This window comes from Dromiciops gliroides, chromosome 4 (assembly GCF_019393635.1).
Source record: "Dromiciops gliroides isolate mDroGli1 chromosome 4, mDroGli1.pri, whole genome shotgun sequence".
Lineage (NCBI taxonomy): Eukaryota > Metazoa > Chordata > Mammalia > Microbiotheria > Microbiotheriidae > Dromiciops > Dromiciops gliroides.
The window spans coordinates 186,185,069-186,201,352 of NC_057864.1; the positions used below are offsets into that span (position 1 = coordinate 186,185,069).

General features: G+C 47.8%; 1 protein-coding gene across 2 annotated transcripts; it reads right to left on the minus strand.

Moving 5' to 3' along the window:
* Nucleotides 1–359: 359 nt before the first annotated feature.
* Nucleotides 360–14,547, minus strand: COPZ2 (COPI coat complex subunit zeta 2). 2 transcript variants are annotated; one of them, XM_043964336.1, is made up of 9 exons: nucleotides 14,378–14,544; nucleotides 13,264–13,338; nucleotides 10,912–10,993; nucleotides 9,699–9,790; nucleotides 9,158–9,213; nucleotides 8,408–8,485; nucleotides 4,419–4,470; nucleotides 2,968–3,006; nucleotides 360–900 (listed from the first exon to the last, which is right to left on the minus strand). In XM_043964336.1, exons 1-9 carry the CDS (start codon nucleotides 14,498–14,500, stop codon nucleotides 853–855), a joined length of 645 nt encoding a protein of 214 aa, XP_043820271.1. In that variant the 5' UTR covers nucleotides 14,501–14,544; the 3' UTR covers nucleotides 360–852. The 2 variants fall into 2 exon arrangements, with proteins under 2 accessions (XP_043820271.1, XP_043820272.1); XM_043964337.1 differs by lacking the exon at nucleotides 360–900 and adding an exon at nucleotides 1,546–2,230 and having other exon boundaries at nucleotides 14,378–14,547.
* Between the last annotated feature and the right edge of the window lie 1,737 nt (nucleotides 14,548–16,284).

The following is a 16,284-nucleotide window of genomic DNA, read 5'->3' on the forward strand; positions in this document are numbered from 1 at the left end:
TTTCTAGTCTGGATTATAGATCATGAAAGGATTAGTGAGGACCCAATGTGGCAAGAGAAAACAAATGATGATGGCTAATCCAGAGGTCCAAACACTGGAGGGTTGGGGGAAAGCAGGAAAAAATGAGTGAGTGGTCAAGAATCTTTAGCAAAGCCACCCACCATGTGTTGGCAAATTCAACATAGTATTGCTTCACTCCTTCCCCTTATTTGTCTCATAGGATGCTTCATATGATTCATCCTCGCATCTACACACAAACACAAGGTCACATACCCTGACAGGATGGTCATATGTTGCCTACGTACCAGTCTCATACAGACACACAACCTTCTGGATCAGGAAAAACAAGATACCCCAGACAGGAGACAAAAACTGGTTTATTGCAGTCCTCAGTGACTGGTCTCAGGTCCCAGACATGGAGACAAAGGAGTCCACCATTAACCAGGCAGATCAGTTGGTTGCCTTGGGGAGCAGGCAGGGGAAGGGATGACTGGCTCAACTATAAGTGTGGTCCAAAAGTGGAATGGGCTTCGGGGAAGTAATGAGTTCCCTGTCACTGCAAGTCTTCTAGTGGAGGCTGGTTGTCCACTCCAGGACACTGCCTATTTGGATGTCTGGGTATAGAAGATGATCAAATTCCCTTCCAGCTCAGAGAGTTTATGATTCCAATAATAAAGTCCCCTCTGGTCAGTGTGTCAGAGGTAAAAAACTCAGGATTCTACATTAGTATTAGGAGGAGGCCTGGGGAGGGCAAAAGGGAGGGACCCTTTTGTCTTTCTGGTTCTTCAGGGTTTTAACAGAACTGAGGAAATGGTCGGTGGAGCAGGTGGGCAGGTTTGTCTCCTGTGGTTTTCACTTTAGTAAAGACCACTTAATTTGCTCCTTGGCAGACTGTAGAACCTATTTTGGTTGGGAAGGGGGAGGAGGGAGAGAGAGAACAGAAGAGAGAAGGAAAGTCAGTCACCCGCTGACCCTGAGTGCCAGTGTTCTCTCTGTACTAGGTGAGAGGACTCAGCTGTCTCAGAGTTGCCACAGGGCTGGCGCTCAGCCACTAGGTGGCGATAGTGTGTCTCTACCTGATCCTGGGGTGGCCAGGGTGGGGGTAGGGACGCTTGAGGAGTTCAAACTGGCTTTCTAATCTTGGTCAGGACCCCAAAACCAAGACCTCCATCCCCAATCCCACCTGGCAGCTCAAAATTCTCTGCCAGCGGCTGACACGTGGGCAAAGGGAGTGGCACTCATGTCTCCCCAGCCCCCTCCATGGGCGTAGCAAGGCCAGAGGGAGCCAGGTCCCGCCCACGCTGGTGCCAGGGCCACGTCCGAGCCCGGAGGCAAAGATAGAGAGGAGCTCCAGTGTTCACCCTACCCAGGCACCTCTTGGCCTGCTCTGGGACCCCGGGCTACTGTCGCCTCGAGCAGCCAGTCTGACTTTGTCCTCTGGGGAAGGGTCCCCCAGCAGGGAGTGGTAGAGCTTGGATGCTGATAGCATCCAGCAGGCACGGCCTTATCCTCACCCCACCCCCACCCCCCAGCACACCCAAAGACAAACACACAGGCACACAGGACTCGACATGGCCCTGGGACTTGTGGGGACAGGCTCTCCTTCCTTTACACACAGGCAAAGATAAAAGCAGACACACCTGTAACTAACTACCCACCACTGCAGTAATTTCCCTCTCCCTACATAACAAAGCCACTCACACAGGTCTGTACTCTGGACATGCCCTCCAACACCGCTTCAGAGACAGGCACTGAGTCAGAGGCTAAACGTTGGGTCCCCCCACCATGTACCCAACTCCCTCATTTCAGTCTCCCAAGTCTCTTATTGCTCCTTTCCCCAAGAATCCCCCTCATTAAGGAGCTAGGCCTTCTCCATCCCCTCCTGGTGACAACTAGTGATCTGGGCATTTGGGAGCTCTGCTAAGTGGCCACTTTCTAGCCTCTGTCCATCCCAAAATCTATCGAAGCTGCTGACTCTGCCTGGCTGGAATGTGAGGTGAGAAGTGAGCCCAGGGGCCAGGAGGTAGTCTGGATAAGCCAGAGCTAGGTAGGATAAACTGTTGCAAGCTGCAATAGGAAACGTGGGTACCAAACCTGGGGCCCATTGCAAGAGACAGAATGAGCTGAGCACATCCTCTGGCCTCAGCTACTGTCAGAGGGGGAGCAGGTGGTTAGTGAATGCCTGGAGCAGGGAGCTTCATGCAGACAGGATTAGTCTGGGCAGAAGGACCTGTGGGGGTGGACAGGTAGAGGAAAGACAGACAGATAAGCAAGAAGTCTGCGTCCTGGAAACTGGTTGGGACCATAGCTGGGGAAGCCCACCTCCCGCCCAAGCATGATCTTACAGAGGATGTGACTTCTGCTACAGATTGAGGCCTCAAAGAACCTGGTGTTATGGGTTTAAGGGTGAGGGGGATGGGAAGCTAGGTGGCACAGTGGATAAAGCACTGGACCTGGATTCAGGAGGACTTGAGTTCAAATGTGGCCTCAGACACTTGACACTTACTAGCTGTGACCCTGGGCAAGTCACTTAACCCTCATTGCCTTGCAAAAAAAAAAGGGTATGGGGGGATAAGGAGTTGGGGGGGCTGGGGAACAGTATAAATCCTTCCCTAGGAGCCAAAAGTCCCTAGCCAAGGGATTCCAAGTCATGAACTCCAAGTGGGGAATGGAGAGGAGGGGGAGAAGGAGGTTCTTTTTCCCCTTCTTCCGTCAAAAGGAGAGAAGGAAATAAAGGCTTCTTATTGGAGGCTCAGGAAGGATGAGATCAGCTGATGGGGTCAAGTTCTTCTCATCCTTCTGGGGATCCCTGGGAACCTTCTCTGATGTTCTTTCTTCCCATGACTTCTTTTCCCCCCTCCCTCCTTTGAGTTTCTGGGCCTGCTCCCTCTCCCCTCTCCCTTCTCAAGCGCTCCCTTGAGATCCACCCCCCCGACCCTCTTGGATTCCAGGTTCCAGGGTGCCTACCTGGGCCACACTCTGCTCAGACAGGCCGCTGTCATCTACCTGTGGAGAAGCAAAGCCAGTGGAAGGAGTGTGAGGAAGAGTGGGGCATAGCAGGGGGGCAGGAACACGAGGGAGAAGACAAGGGCAGAGCAGGAGAAGCACAGGACGAGGGGCATGGTGGAATAGTGGAGGTGTGGAGGATCCAGGGGCACCTATCTCACACCCAAGATAAACCCTCAGACGGCACTTTGGCACCTGGGAGCCCTGGATTTCTCCTGACATGTAGGGGAAGGCATGAGGGAGAAAATCTCATCCAACTGTGAAGCAAACTAGACTAGGACAAATGATTTTCAAGTCTAAGGCAACAGGTGATTTTAAGATCATGGAACTTAGAGGAAAATACCTTAGAGACCAGCTAGTCCAAGCCCCTCACTTTATGGATAATAATAATTACCCTCCCCAACACAGAGCCCTTGGGCAGCTAGGAGGTACAGTGGATAGAGTGTCAGGCCTGAAGACAGGAAGACTCCTCTTCCTGAGTTCAAATCTGCCCTTGGACACTTACTAGCTGTGTGACCCTGGGCAAGGCACATCACTGTTTGCCTCAGGTCCTCATCTGTCTAATTTGACAGATTGCAGTCGGAGAAGGAAATGGCAAAACCACTCCAGTATCTTTGCCAAGAAAACCCCAAATGGGGTCACGAAGCATTGGACATGACTGAACAAGTACAAGATAGAGCCTTAAGCTTTAACATATGCTTTCCTCAAAACAATCCAATGAGGCGATTAGTAAAAGTATTACTAGTACCATTTTATAGATGGGTGGTGTCAAACTCAAATAGAAAAGGAGGTGACTGGGGCAGCTAGGTTGTGCAGTGGATAAAGCACCAGCCCTGAATTCAGGAAGACCTGAGTTCAAATCAAGCCTCAGACATGTGACACTTACCAGCTGTGTGACCCTGGGCAAGTCACTTAACCCTCATTGCCCCACAAAAAAAAAAAGAAAAGAAAAGAAAAGGGGGTGACCTAGGGGCAGCTAGGTGGCACATTGGATAGAACACTGGCCTTGGAGTCAGGAGGATCAGAGTTCAAATCAAGCCTCAGACAATTACTAGCTGTGTGACTCTGGGCAGGTCACATAAACCTGATTGTTTCCAAAAAAAGAAAAGGTTGGAGGAGGGGGGCACTAATGTGTATAATACACAGGCAGCATACTGACTTAACTTTAAAATGTAATATTGTTTACATTTTTTTTTGTTAAATATTCCCCAATTACATTTTAATCTGATTCCCAGTCCGATTTAATGTGACCCACCACATGTTTTGATATCTCTGGCAGGCTCCAGCCTTGCAAGTATTGGTCCCCAGGTAGGAGAGAAAAAGAGAAGGGGAGAAGGAAGGGAGGTTTCTAGCCAACCCCTTCCTGCTACCCTGTACCTCAGGTGAGGATGGAGAGAGGGGAGCTTCCTTACCCGGAAGTTCACTTTCTGGATCACCTGCTGGGGATCATTCTCCAGAATAACACTACAAATGAAAACAACAGGAGGAAAATGGTGCAAAATTAGTTCTCTTCCCAATTTTCTCTCCACTAAGCATCCCTTGAGACCAGAGACTGACTTGCTTTTCTGTTTGTGTCCTCAGCACTTAACACAGTGCTTTGCAGATAAGTTCTTCATAAATGCTTTCTTCTTCCTTCCCTTCTTTCTCTCCTCCCTCCTCTCCTCCCTCCCTCCCTTATTCTTTTCCTTCTTTCCTTCTTTCCTCCTTCCCTTCCTTCCCTTTATCTTTCCTTCCTCCTTCCATTCTTTCTTTCCTTCTCACCCCTCCCTTCCTTCTTTCTTTCCTCTTTCCCTTTCTCCTTCCTTCCTCCCTTTTTTCTTTCCCCCCTCCCTCCCTCTCTTCCTTCTCAAAGCCCAGGTGAACACTCCTCCTGGAAGCCTTCTCTGACTTATTTGAATTGGCTTGCCCATTTCCTTTAAATCCTTCCTCCCACCCTGGCCCAGCATTTAGGCCTCTGTCCTACACAGTAAAATGTCACTCATTTGGACCCTCTGAATTCAGAACTGGCCCTAACAATTCACACAATGTGACTGTGGCTGAGTCATGAATGATAGCTGATTCACAAGCTGGTTAAGTGTTTTATACACATTATCTCAACTGGAGAAGCACCATTGGTGTTATTATTCCCATTTTCATCTTACAGAGGAGGAAATTGAGACTCAGAGAGGTGAAGGTTCATGTTTTCCACAGCCAGCATCAGAAGTAGAATTTGAACCCAGATCTTCCTGACTTCAAATTTAGGACCCTATTCTACATCATGTGGCCTATGGGGTAGAAAGATCACAATTTTTAGACTAGTGGGTAGAGGGGATCCGATTTCAAATTAGTAGCTTTTTAGGGCTACTTTTCTTTTAGAAATTATGCATTCGACCTCTATAGGCAGCTGGGTGACACAGTGGATACAGCATTAGGCCTGGATTCAGGAAGATATGAGTTCAAATCCAACCTCAGTAGCTGTGTCACTTAACCAGTTTGTCTCCATTTCTTCCACTATAAAATGGGGATAATAATACCAGCTCCCAGGGTTATTGTGAGGATCAAATGAGATCATTGTTATAAAGTGCTTAGCACAGTGCCTGACACATAGTAGGTGCTTAATAAATATTCATTTCCCTTCCCCTCCCCTTGCTCCAGCAATAAATTCCTATACTTGAAAGGACTCTGATGTTTATGGGAACATTCTTATATAATTAAGTCCCCTTCCTTGTAATTTTTTTCCATCCATTTTCCTCATTTTACTAATGAGTACCCCACTATTGTCCTTGAAAGTAATGACATGTTTAATAATTTAATTTTAAAAATATTTTTAATAATGCCATAATCAAAGGAGGCAGCTTGGTTTCATGGATAGAGAGCCGGCCTCAGGGTCAAGAAGATTCGGGTTCAAATCCTATTTCTGACACATGCTGGTTGTGTGACCCTGGGCCAGTCACTTAATTTCCAAGTTTTTCTAGGTGACTCTCAAACTGTAAATTGTGGAGCAGATGCCATAAGCCTTGATCTAGGAAATGCCCTCACTGGGATTGCCCTGTATCTGTGAAATCACTGGTCCAGTCTAAAAAACTTCAAGGGGTCAGAGCAGCCTTTCTCTTGTCCAAATAACTTGGGTTTTACTCTGTTCATTTGTATTTGTTTGAATGTCAAGTCTGGCACTTATTAATTATATGATCTTGGCTGAGTCACCTAACTTATTTGGGCTTCTTTTCCTCATCTGTGGCATATGGTATATGGAGTGAGGAAGGCCCCATGTTCAAGCCTTACCTTAGACACTTAATAGCTGTGTGACCCTGAGCAAATCAATTAACCTCTCTGTGCCTCAGTTTCTTCTTCTGTAAAATGATAATATCAGACTTGATGGTGTATAATTGTGATCTCAATGATCTCACAGTGTTGTAAGGTAAGTGCTTTGTAACCTTAAGATACTATGGTGGGGGCAGCTAGGTGGCATAGTGGATAAAACACCAGTCCTAGATTCAGGAGGACCTGAGTTCAAAGCTGGCCCCAGACAGTTGACACTTACTAGCTGGGTGACCCTGGGCAAGTCACTTAACCCTCACTGCCCTACAAAAAAAAAGACACTATGGTAACATATATATATATATATAAATTATATAAATGTGAATTATTGCTATTTGTTTTGGTTTTTTTTGCAGGGCAATGAGGGTTAAGTGACTTGCCCAGGGTCACACAGCTAGTAAGTGTTAAGTGTCTGAGGCTGGATTTGAAATCAGGTACTCCTGACTTCAGGGCCGGTGCTCTATCCACTGCGCCACCTAGCTGCCCCTTGCTATTTGTTTTTACTTTGCTTTATTGTGCTCTTAAATAATTTGTGGAAGGGTTTGTGCCCCATCTTTCCATGAAGACTGTGTGGCACTGTTTCCCCCCATCAGCTTTTGGGGACTCCTTAAAACCTGGGAGTACTTCTGTTTCCTCTTGTAACACCCAGCCCTGAGCTCTTTCCAGGGTTCAGCCTGATGGTGAGGCATCCCCAGTGCCCTGACTTTCAGGGAGTTCAGATCAGTTTCTTTGATTACCCTGTCCTGATTTCACAGTATATCTGCCAAGGTATTCCACTCCCACCTGGTAAAAGCAAGGATTTTCCTAGTTCTAAAGCACCTCCTTCTTTCCCAGCCATTCTCTTGTAGAAATCCACCCTCTTGATCAAATGCTTCCTCTTTTCCCAAGGAAGTCTGGGGCTTCCATGAGACATTAGCTCTAACTCTGCATTGCACAATTGTCTGGTATCCTGCCTACAGACTCTGAGATCTTTCTCGGGGAGTGGGAAGAGTTTGTGTATAGAGTATTTTACCCTGTCTAAAAAGCCAAGGACATTTATGGCCATTTTTCCATTATCTGCACCAATGTTAGGTGCCCACGATTTAGAAAATAATCCCCGAATAGGAGATCATTGAAAAAGTCATTTTCATTCAATATTCTAGTCTTGTTTTTCATCAGATCTAACCTCATCGATCTCTTTGGCCTTGGCTAATAGTAAAATTAGACTGAATTCTCTGAGCTCTGACTAAAGTATTGTGGGAAGGTGAATGGAACCCATGTTGCACATTAGGAAGAAGCTGATGCAGGATTTACAAATAACATGTACAGTGAATGGCTGAGAATGATCGGTATTGGTCTAGTTGGGCTTTTAAATTGTAATAACTCACATTTATATAGATTTGGAAGAGGGAGGAGACAGACAAATGATTTTACCCATGTAAGGAACATGTGGTGGAGAAATTCCTTCTTACCAAAGTAACTCAGGGCAGCTAGGTGGCACAGTGGATAAAGCACTGGCCCTGGATTCAGGAGGATCCAAGTTCAAATCCAACTTCAGACACTTGACACTTACTAGCTGTGTGACCCTGGGCAAGTCACTTAACCCCCATTGCCCCACCAAAAACAAAGTAACTCAACCACTTATCAGTCATTTATTATCTTGGGCTTGCTTGGACACCTGAGAAGTAAAGTCACTGGCTCGTGGCTCCCCAGTTAATAAGTATTTAAAACAGGAACCTAGGGGCGGCTAGGTGGCGCAGTGGATAAAGCACCGGCCCTGGATTCAGGAGTACCTGAGTTCAAATCCGGCCTCAGACATTTGACACTTACTAGCTGTGTGACCCTGGGCAAGTCACTTAACCCCCATTGCCCTGCAAAAACAAAACAAAACAAAACAAAACAAAACAGGAACCTAGATCTTTCTGACTCCAAGGGTGGTCCTCTATTCACAGGCTGCCTCTCACGTAGAATTTTAGGTCCACAAAGTGTTTTCTTTCACACTCACACTCTCTGTGAAAGCTGTAGCTCAGAACCGAAGCTTATCGGGATGGCATTATATGAATGTCCCTGATAATTCCCGTGGAGTGTCCACGGCGGCCCCCTTTCCCACCCATCCCCTTCTCACCCGCCATCCACGATCTCGTCCACCACCAGGAAGGCTCCATCCATGTTCTCCACTAGCGAGCGTTTCTCTATGTTCCTCCTGAAGGCATAGCCAGTCATCTGAGTCAACCGCCTGCTTCTGACAGAAGACTATGGGCCCCCCCCAACAATTACCCTCTCCCAGAAAACAGAGGTGCTCAGGAGTTGGGATGCATATGGTGGGATGGAGAAAATGAGGAACATGTCTAGGTATCTCCGATCCTGTGGTAGGACTTTTCTTTTATCTACCTTACCCCTCACTGGCCCAAGCCTTCACTTAAAATTGCACCCATTGGGCAGTTAGGTGGCACAGTGGATAGAGCACCGGCCCTGAAGTCAGGAGGACCTGAGTTCAAATCCGGTCTCAGACACTTGACACTTACTAGCTGTGTGACCCTGGGCAAGTCACTTAACCCCAATTGCCTCACCAAAATAAAAATAAATTTAAAATCGCAACCATTAAGGGCTCCAACCTGAATCCAAGTCCACAATGGCTGTACCTTCTACATGGTCATACCCTCTCAGCTTTCTTCTAGAGTGGCAGTCATGGGGCAAGGTGGCTAGGAATGAGAACCAGAGGAGAAGGGAGGGTTCTCTTCCCAGTTCTGAGGAGGCTGGGGCTGGGGGAGCATTCATGGAAGGTACTTCCTTAGAGTTGAAGGTGTCCGGAAGATGAGAGTTTTCAGGGCTCAGGGGAATGGCTCTTACCTCTGGGACCAAGGCTGTTACTTACCGTAACACATGGTTCAGGGAATCAAACAGGCAGGTGAGGACCGACATGAGCATCAGCTGGATGGAGTAGTGGGGGGGTGGGGAAGAAAAGAAAGAGATTGGACCCAGTAAGGCCAAGGAGAGACTTTAGATACCTGGGGGTGAATGGTTTTTCCATTCCCAAAAGGTATTGGGATGGCCCTGAAGTAGGTAGGCCTTAGCAGGGAAGTGAATGGCTTCACATCTGAGTGAAGCTGGATCATAGTATGAAGAGAGATCCTGGAATCTCCTTTGATTGAGATCAGAAAAGGATAAAAGGCTAACTAAGTTGTCAAGGCTCATTTGAGGCTACTGGAGGCAGCAGCATTGGATGAGATGAGTTTTCAAGGTGTCTCTTGGTTCAAGGATTTTCCTTAGGTAGTAGGGTGGTTTGCTAGGCCCCAGAAAGAAAACCAGTACCTAGCCCCCCAAATCCTCAGAGGCTCCCTCGCCCCAACCCATCCCAACCCTTTCCACAGGCTTTTCATCAGTCCCCATTGTCTCCCCCAGGCCCTTGTGTTCACCTCATTCTCCTGGGATGACCCTACCACGTACAGGAAAAGGTCGATGCTGCTCTTGTAGACAATGGTCATGCCCCCAAAAAAGGCAATCTCACCTGAAAGGATGTGAGGAGGGAAGAAAGGGAGGACATTCAGGCTCCCTCCCCCGGCCTCATGCTCCACCCACCTTCTAGCCTCAGTTGGCCCAGCCCTGTCTTACTCATCCCCTCTGCTGCTCCTTGAGATCAGGGACAATCCTTTATCTTTTTTTTTCTGGTATCCCCAGTGCCTTCCACATTGCAGGAGCTAGGGGCTTGGCGCCCCCAAGATCTGGAAAATCTGAGGAAAATTTTTTGGCCCTCCCTTCATACCAGAGAAGTCTGAATTTGTTTTCCTTTTTTTTTTTTTTATGGGATCTTTATATAGTACCTTACTGTGAAATCTGCGTTGATATTATACAATACTATACATATATTTTATGCATTTTTGAGTTTCTAAACTTTCTCTGTGTCATCTGCTGGCCTTCAAGTGTTGTTTTCCACCTCCCCAAAACTCCCCCAAAATTCCCATTTAATTTCTTATGCCAACCAGTGATGTATCGAAACCTTGTTAGACAAAGTTGGATGTGGAAGGGATAACTGTAGTAGGTGCTTAATAAATGTTTATTAATTGACTGACTGACTGTACATTTCCCACAACTTCCCTTCCTCTCCTCCATGTAGCTCAAACATATTTTCCCAGGCTGGGCCACTGAGGCTTATGTGAAAGCAGGGCTACAAGTCTACAACCTAGAGATATAAAGTAAATAAGGCAAAGTTTTCAGAGAAAGGAGACCTGGCCCATTGAGAGCGAGGCCAAACATAACTTCTGCCCTTGGGAACTCCAAGTTAGAGGGAGGCAGTAGGGAAGGAAGAATGGACCGCAAGCCCTTAGAGGAGAAGGACAGACCTCTAGACATTAGTCTTGATATAATAAGACAAATTGAGTGTTGAATGGGTCAGGAAGGCTTCTCAGAATAGGCAGGTGGGAGGGATGTGGGAAGAAGGAGAGAAGGAAGGGAGGGAGGGTCAGAGTCAGGGAGCCATCACCCCAATTAAAAGAAATGGCTGATGGGAAGTCTCAGAGGTGGGAAAGGAAGTGCAGAGGAGATAGGGCCAAATTTTGCCAGGTTGGAGGGTACAGTTTGGGGGTGGGGAGTAAGGCAGAAGTGGATTAAGTTGAAAATGCAATCACTTACTGTCAGTCCTATAAGTCTTGTTGAAGACATTTTTCTCAAAGGCTTTCTGCTCCTTTATGGAGGGGAATGTATCATCATAATACTAGAGAAAAGGGAGGAGAAGAGATGATAACACTGTAGGGTGGTGGGGCCTGGACTGTTAAATTAATATGGCTGAGCAGTAAGAGCCAGCAGGCTGGACTCAGAGCCGCCTCCCTCCAGAGTCCCCTCTCTTATTTATTGCTCCCAAGATCTCTAGGGTCTGCCTAGAGGAAACACATTCAGCATCGCCCCACCCCATCGACACCAATTCCAAACAAAAAGATTATAAAAAGAAAAGTATTTGTTTTTTCAAGCCTGCTGTCTTCTTTTAGAAGCAGCTGGAGGTCAGTGGGCTCTCTGGTTTTCTCTTAATTGTCCTGCGTTTGCTTAGAGGCCTTATTGAGTTAGACTACATTAGGGGTACAATCACCACACCACTGGTTTCCCCACTGGTTTTGATTCTGCCTCATTTAAGAAATGCAACTCCTTCTGCAAGCGAATTTTTCCAGAGGCAAATGTCACCCAAGTTTTCAGGGCCTCCTATAGAATGAAGAATGAAACATCCCAGCTCTAGAACCTAGAGCCTCAAGACTCTTACCTCCTAAATTCTACTCGTTTCATGACCCCACTTAGGGGTTGGGTTAGCTGATCTCAGAGGTCTCTTCCAGAGCTGCCACTAGGTGACAGCGAGCAGATTGAGCTATTCTGGGAGGGGAAGCGCCCCAGTGGGGGCAGTGAGGCACCAGCCAGGGGGATTTGCACAACTTCCCTTTTGCCTTTCTTCAAGGTGGGATGGAGAAGCTGTGGCCTGAGCTTCGGACCACTGTCTGATAGTTTAGTGTGATGTGTCTGATAGAACAAGTAGACTGGAATGACCCGGGATGAGGAGAGAACCCTGGCCAGAGACCTGCAGACCTGAGTTCTATTTCCCAGCATGCTGTATTGTAGGAACTTACAATGTCATCCCTAGGGCCTAGGTTCACCATTTTTTGACATGGGATTTTGTGTAGTCAGATTATAAATGAAATGACAGTGGTAAAAAGGACTTTTCTCAGAAAGGAACTATAGAGAAATGTGGTATTTACCATGTCTGGATAGACCTTTAAACTCCAGGCCAGTTCAGAAGACTTGGGTATAAATCCAGTCTCTGATACTTAGTAACTGTGTGCCATGGACAAGTAATTTCCCCTTCTCTGGGCTTCAGTTCCCCCTCTTAAAAATTATGGGGACGGGGGGGGGGGGGCAGCTAGGTGGCACAGTGGATAAAGCACCGTCCCAGGATTCAGGAGGACCTGAGTTCAAATACAACCTCAAACACTTGACACTTACTAGCTGTGTGACCCTGGACAAGTCACTTAACCCCCAATGCCCCACAAAAAAAAAAAAATTCTATGACCCTATGATTTATTCTCAGCTATAGAGGGCTAGGTATAGTTGAGTCTCAGTGAACTGCACGTAGATCTGACTAGTGGATTTTCTACAAATGTAGTACTGGACCAATGGACCAGCTGCCTCATTCCTTCCCGCTAGAATGCTTGGGGGGGGGCAGCGTGTGGCACGGGAGTACAAATCCATTTGAATATTATGAAAAGTAAAGCATGATTTTTTTTAAATCCAAAAATTCACTCCAAACCCCAGAGTGAGCAATGTAGAGGTTATATACCTTGCTAGGTCATGACTTCTCCACCCATAAACACATAATGAAGACTTGACTGAGGTAATGTAGCAAGGTAGACAAAGCAGATTAGTATTATGAAGACTTGGGTTCTAATCCTGATTCTGGCACTAACTAGCTGCGTGAATTTGGGCAAATTACCTCCCCTCTCTAGGCCTTTGGTTCCTTGTCTGTAGAATGCAGGGGAATGGACGGTATCATTTCTAAACTGCCTTCTAGTGCTGACATTCTGTGACGTTACGACTGTTTGTTAAGTAGCAGATAATGAAGATAACTTAGTTGCTAGATTGGGGCCAACTGGGACTCCCGAGTTCCATTTATTTGTATTGTTACTTCTAAATCCCTGGAAGGCTGTATATGATGTCCCTTCATTTTCTTGAGATCCATCTGGCCATTGGAAAGGGTGGAGAAAAGACTGCCGTGAAGGAGCCACTGCAAGGTGAAGACAACTCCTTTCTCATACCACATGCAACCCAAACTGAAAATCTGAACGTGGCAGGGGGGTGGGTCTCTCATAGAACCTATGCTGAGATCTCATGGAGGAGGGCTAGTGTCTTACACTGGCCTGGAATCCAGGGGACTCTCATCTTTGGATTTCTGGGGACCTCATCCTTTGATGAGGACGGGCTGGAGGGAGAGGAGAGGTAGGGAGTTACCTTGGCCAGAAGCCGATGTCCATCATTATCCAGGATGAAAACTGCTTTGACAGTGTAGAGAGATGGTTCCTGCAACTGACCCCAAGGAAAGGTAGAGTAAGGTGGCTGAGGAGGGAAGTGACCCCAGACCTATTCATACCATTGACTGAAGAAAGGGATTCTTTGGGCTTTGAGGGATCCCTTTCACGGAGATCCATAGAGTATCTGACTCTGTTCTGCAGTCTCCTCACTGCCCCAACACTTAAATGCCCACTAACTCTTCTTTTCTGAGGCTGCTGAGTTTCCAAGAAGCTTCTACTCCCCTGCCTCAGAGGCCAAGGCCTGCTGCTGGGTGACCCCTTTCGTGCAGAAGGTCCACCCAAACCCAAGTTCTGTCATGCACTGACTGCTCCAGAGTCTAAGTCGGAGTGTATCACAGAACCTGGGCTGGGGAGACTGACGGGGGTCCTTTTCTAAATTCTCCTTCACCCACCCCAGCAGAACCTTCTTCCTACAGATTCCAGAGCTTCAGGATTTGATTCGGGACTGGGATCCACTTTCCCAGAGAGCTTGGGAATGTCAATCAGATGCAGAATCCGACACATCCACCGGGCTGGATCTCGAACTTGGCCAAGAGGAGGGGCAGCTTCCCCTCTCCCCACCCCCACCCTTCATTCCCTATCAAGTTGGCAGCCTTGCTCCTCTCTTTCGGGTTCCTAGAGTTGGCATGTTCTCTTGGGACCCCCAGAAATCAATGGGCGCTCGGACTTTTTCTCAATACATGCGCCCAGTCGAATTGTTCACTGTGCCCACGCCCTGTACCCCCTATCCCACTCCCAAATCGATCTAGACTCTCAGCCAAGCCCAGATCCAGAACCCTCCCAGTGAATTTGGACCAAGAGCTCATAACTTTTTTCCTTCTCGTACCCCAGAGCCCTTTCCTTACTCGGGCTCGCGACACCAAGAGCCCTCCCACCCCTTCTGGCCCTTTCCCACCCCCGCGCCCCAGTCCGGACGACGGCAGTGGCCGAAAGTTCCTGGAGCTGCGCCCTGGCCGCCGCCGCCGCCGCCGCCCCAGAGCTGGGGAAGTTGTGAGTTGGCCGCAGCTCCGAACGCTCCCGAGCGCGTAGCGTACCCGCAGCCCCGGGGGCTCCGTGGCCCCAGCGCCCGGCGCCGTTCCCCCCCGGGCTGCCGCCGCTGCCTCCGCGGCGGCCCCCTCCCCTGGGTGCGGACGTGGCCAGGCCTCGGGCCGCTGCATTCCGCTCAGCTCCACACTGACAGCGCCGCCCGGCTCCGGCCCCGCCTCCGCCTCCCTCCCCCGCGGGGCTGGCCTGGCCCGGCCCGTCCTGGCCGGCGGAGCGCGAAGCGCTGAGCACAGAGCCCAGAAGGCTGGGAGCTGAGCAGCCCCCCGAGGGAGGGGACTGCGAGTGATCCAGGCCTGGGCGGGAGGAGGGGAGGCAGGAGGGAGCCTTGCCTCGTCCTCTCTCTCGCTCTCTCTCCTCTACTTTTCATTCCCTTTTTTATGCTCTTTTTTCTTTCTCTCCTTTCTTCTCCCTTTTCTCTCCCCATATTCTTCTCTGATTTCCTCCCTTCTCTTTTCTCTTTCCTTTCTCTCTTTTTCTCTCACTTGCCCCTCTCCCCTTTTCTCTCCCTGATGGAGCCGGAGTCAGGAAGACCTGAGTTCAAATGTGGCCTCAAACACTTAGTTGTGTGAGTCTAGCCAGTTTTTAGTTAACCTCTGTCTGCTGCAGTTCCCTCAACTGCAAAATGAAGATAATATTACCAACTTCCCAGGATGGTTGTGAGGATTAAATGAGTATGTATGTGCCTAGCACATATAAGGCAATTTCATGAATGCTTGTTTCTTTCCATTCTTCTCCTCACTTTTCTTTTTTTTTCTCTCCTTTGTTCTCTTAAGTCGCTCTTCCACTTTTCTTCTCCCTTTTTTATGTTTCTTTCCTGCTTTTTTCCTTCTCCTTTTTCAAATCCCTTTAAGTTCCCCATATCTCTCTTCCCTCTGGCCTATTCTCTCTTCTACCTTTCCTAGCTCTCCTTTCACTTTTCATCCTTTCTGCACCCTCACCTTTACTGCCTCTTCTTCCTTCTCCCCTCAAAGCTTTCTCATTCCCCCATTTCACATGTCTCCACTCCCCCCCCACACACAATACACAATCAATCAACCAACCAACCAATCAATCAATCAACATTTATTAAGCTCCTACTATGTATTGGGCATTGTGCTAAGCCCTGAGGGATACAAAAAGAGGCAAAAGACAGTTCTTGTCTTCTTACAATCTAATAGAGGAGACCATATGCAAACATATATATGTATATATGTGTGTGTGTATATATATTTAAACACATATACACACATATATAAAAAAATACAAGCTATATGCAGGATAAATAGGAAATAATTAACACAAGGAAGACATTAAAATTAAGAGGAGTTGGAAAAGGCTTCCGATAAAAAATGATATTTTAGTTGGGACTTAAGGGAAGCCAGTAGGTCAAACTGTTGAAAGCAGAGGAGGAAGAGCTTTCCAGGCATGGGGAACTGCCAGAGAAAAGGCCCAGACCTGAGAGATGGAGTGTCTTGTTCATGCAACAGGCAGGGGGCCAGTGTCACTGGATCAAAAAGCACTCATTGGAGAAGACTGGAAAGGTAGGAGAGGGCTAACTAAGTTATAAAGGGCTTTGAATGCCAAACAGTACATTTTGTATTTGCTCCTGGAGGTAATAAGGAGCCACTGGAGGTGAGTTGGGGTGTAACATGATCAGTAAAATCACATTAGTGGCTGAGTGGAGGATGGATTGTCATGGAGAAAGACTTGAGGCAGGCAGGCCAGCCCACCAGCAAGCTATTGCAATAATCCAGGTGTTTGCTGATAAGGGCCTGTACTAGAGCAATGGAAGTATCAGGGGAGAGAAGGGAAAGTATTCAAGAGATGTTGCAAAGGTAAAATTGACAAGCCTTGGGGCAGCTAGGTGGCGCAGTGGATAGAGCACCGGCCCTGGATTCAGGAGGACCTAAGTTCAAAT

Coding starts and splice junctions, on each gene's coding strand:
- COPZ2 (XM_043964336.1), bottom strand. CDS start 14,500: ATGCAGCGGCCCGAGGCCTGGCCACGTCCGCACCCAGGGGAGGGGGCC. Junction 13,339..14,377: donor CGGAGCCCCCGGGGCTGCGG/GTACGCTACGCG, acceptor CCTTGGGGTCAG/TTGCAGGAACCATCTCTCTA. Junction 3,007..4,418: donor TCCAGAAAGTGAACTTCCGG/GTAAGGAAGCTC, acceptor GCTTCTCCACAG/GTAGATGACAGCGGCCTGTC.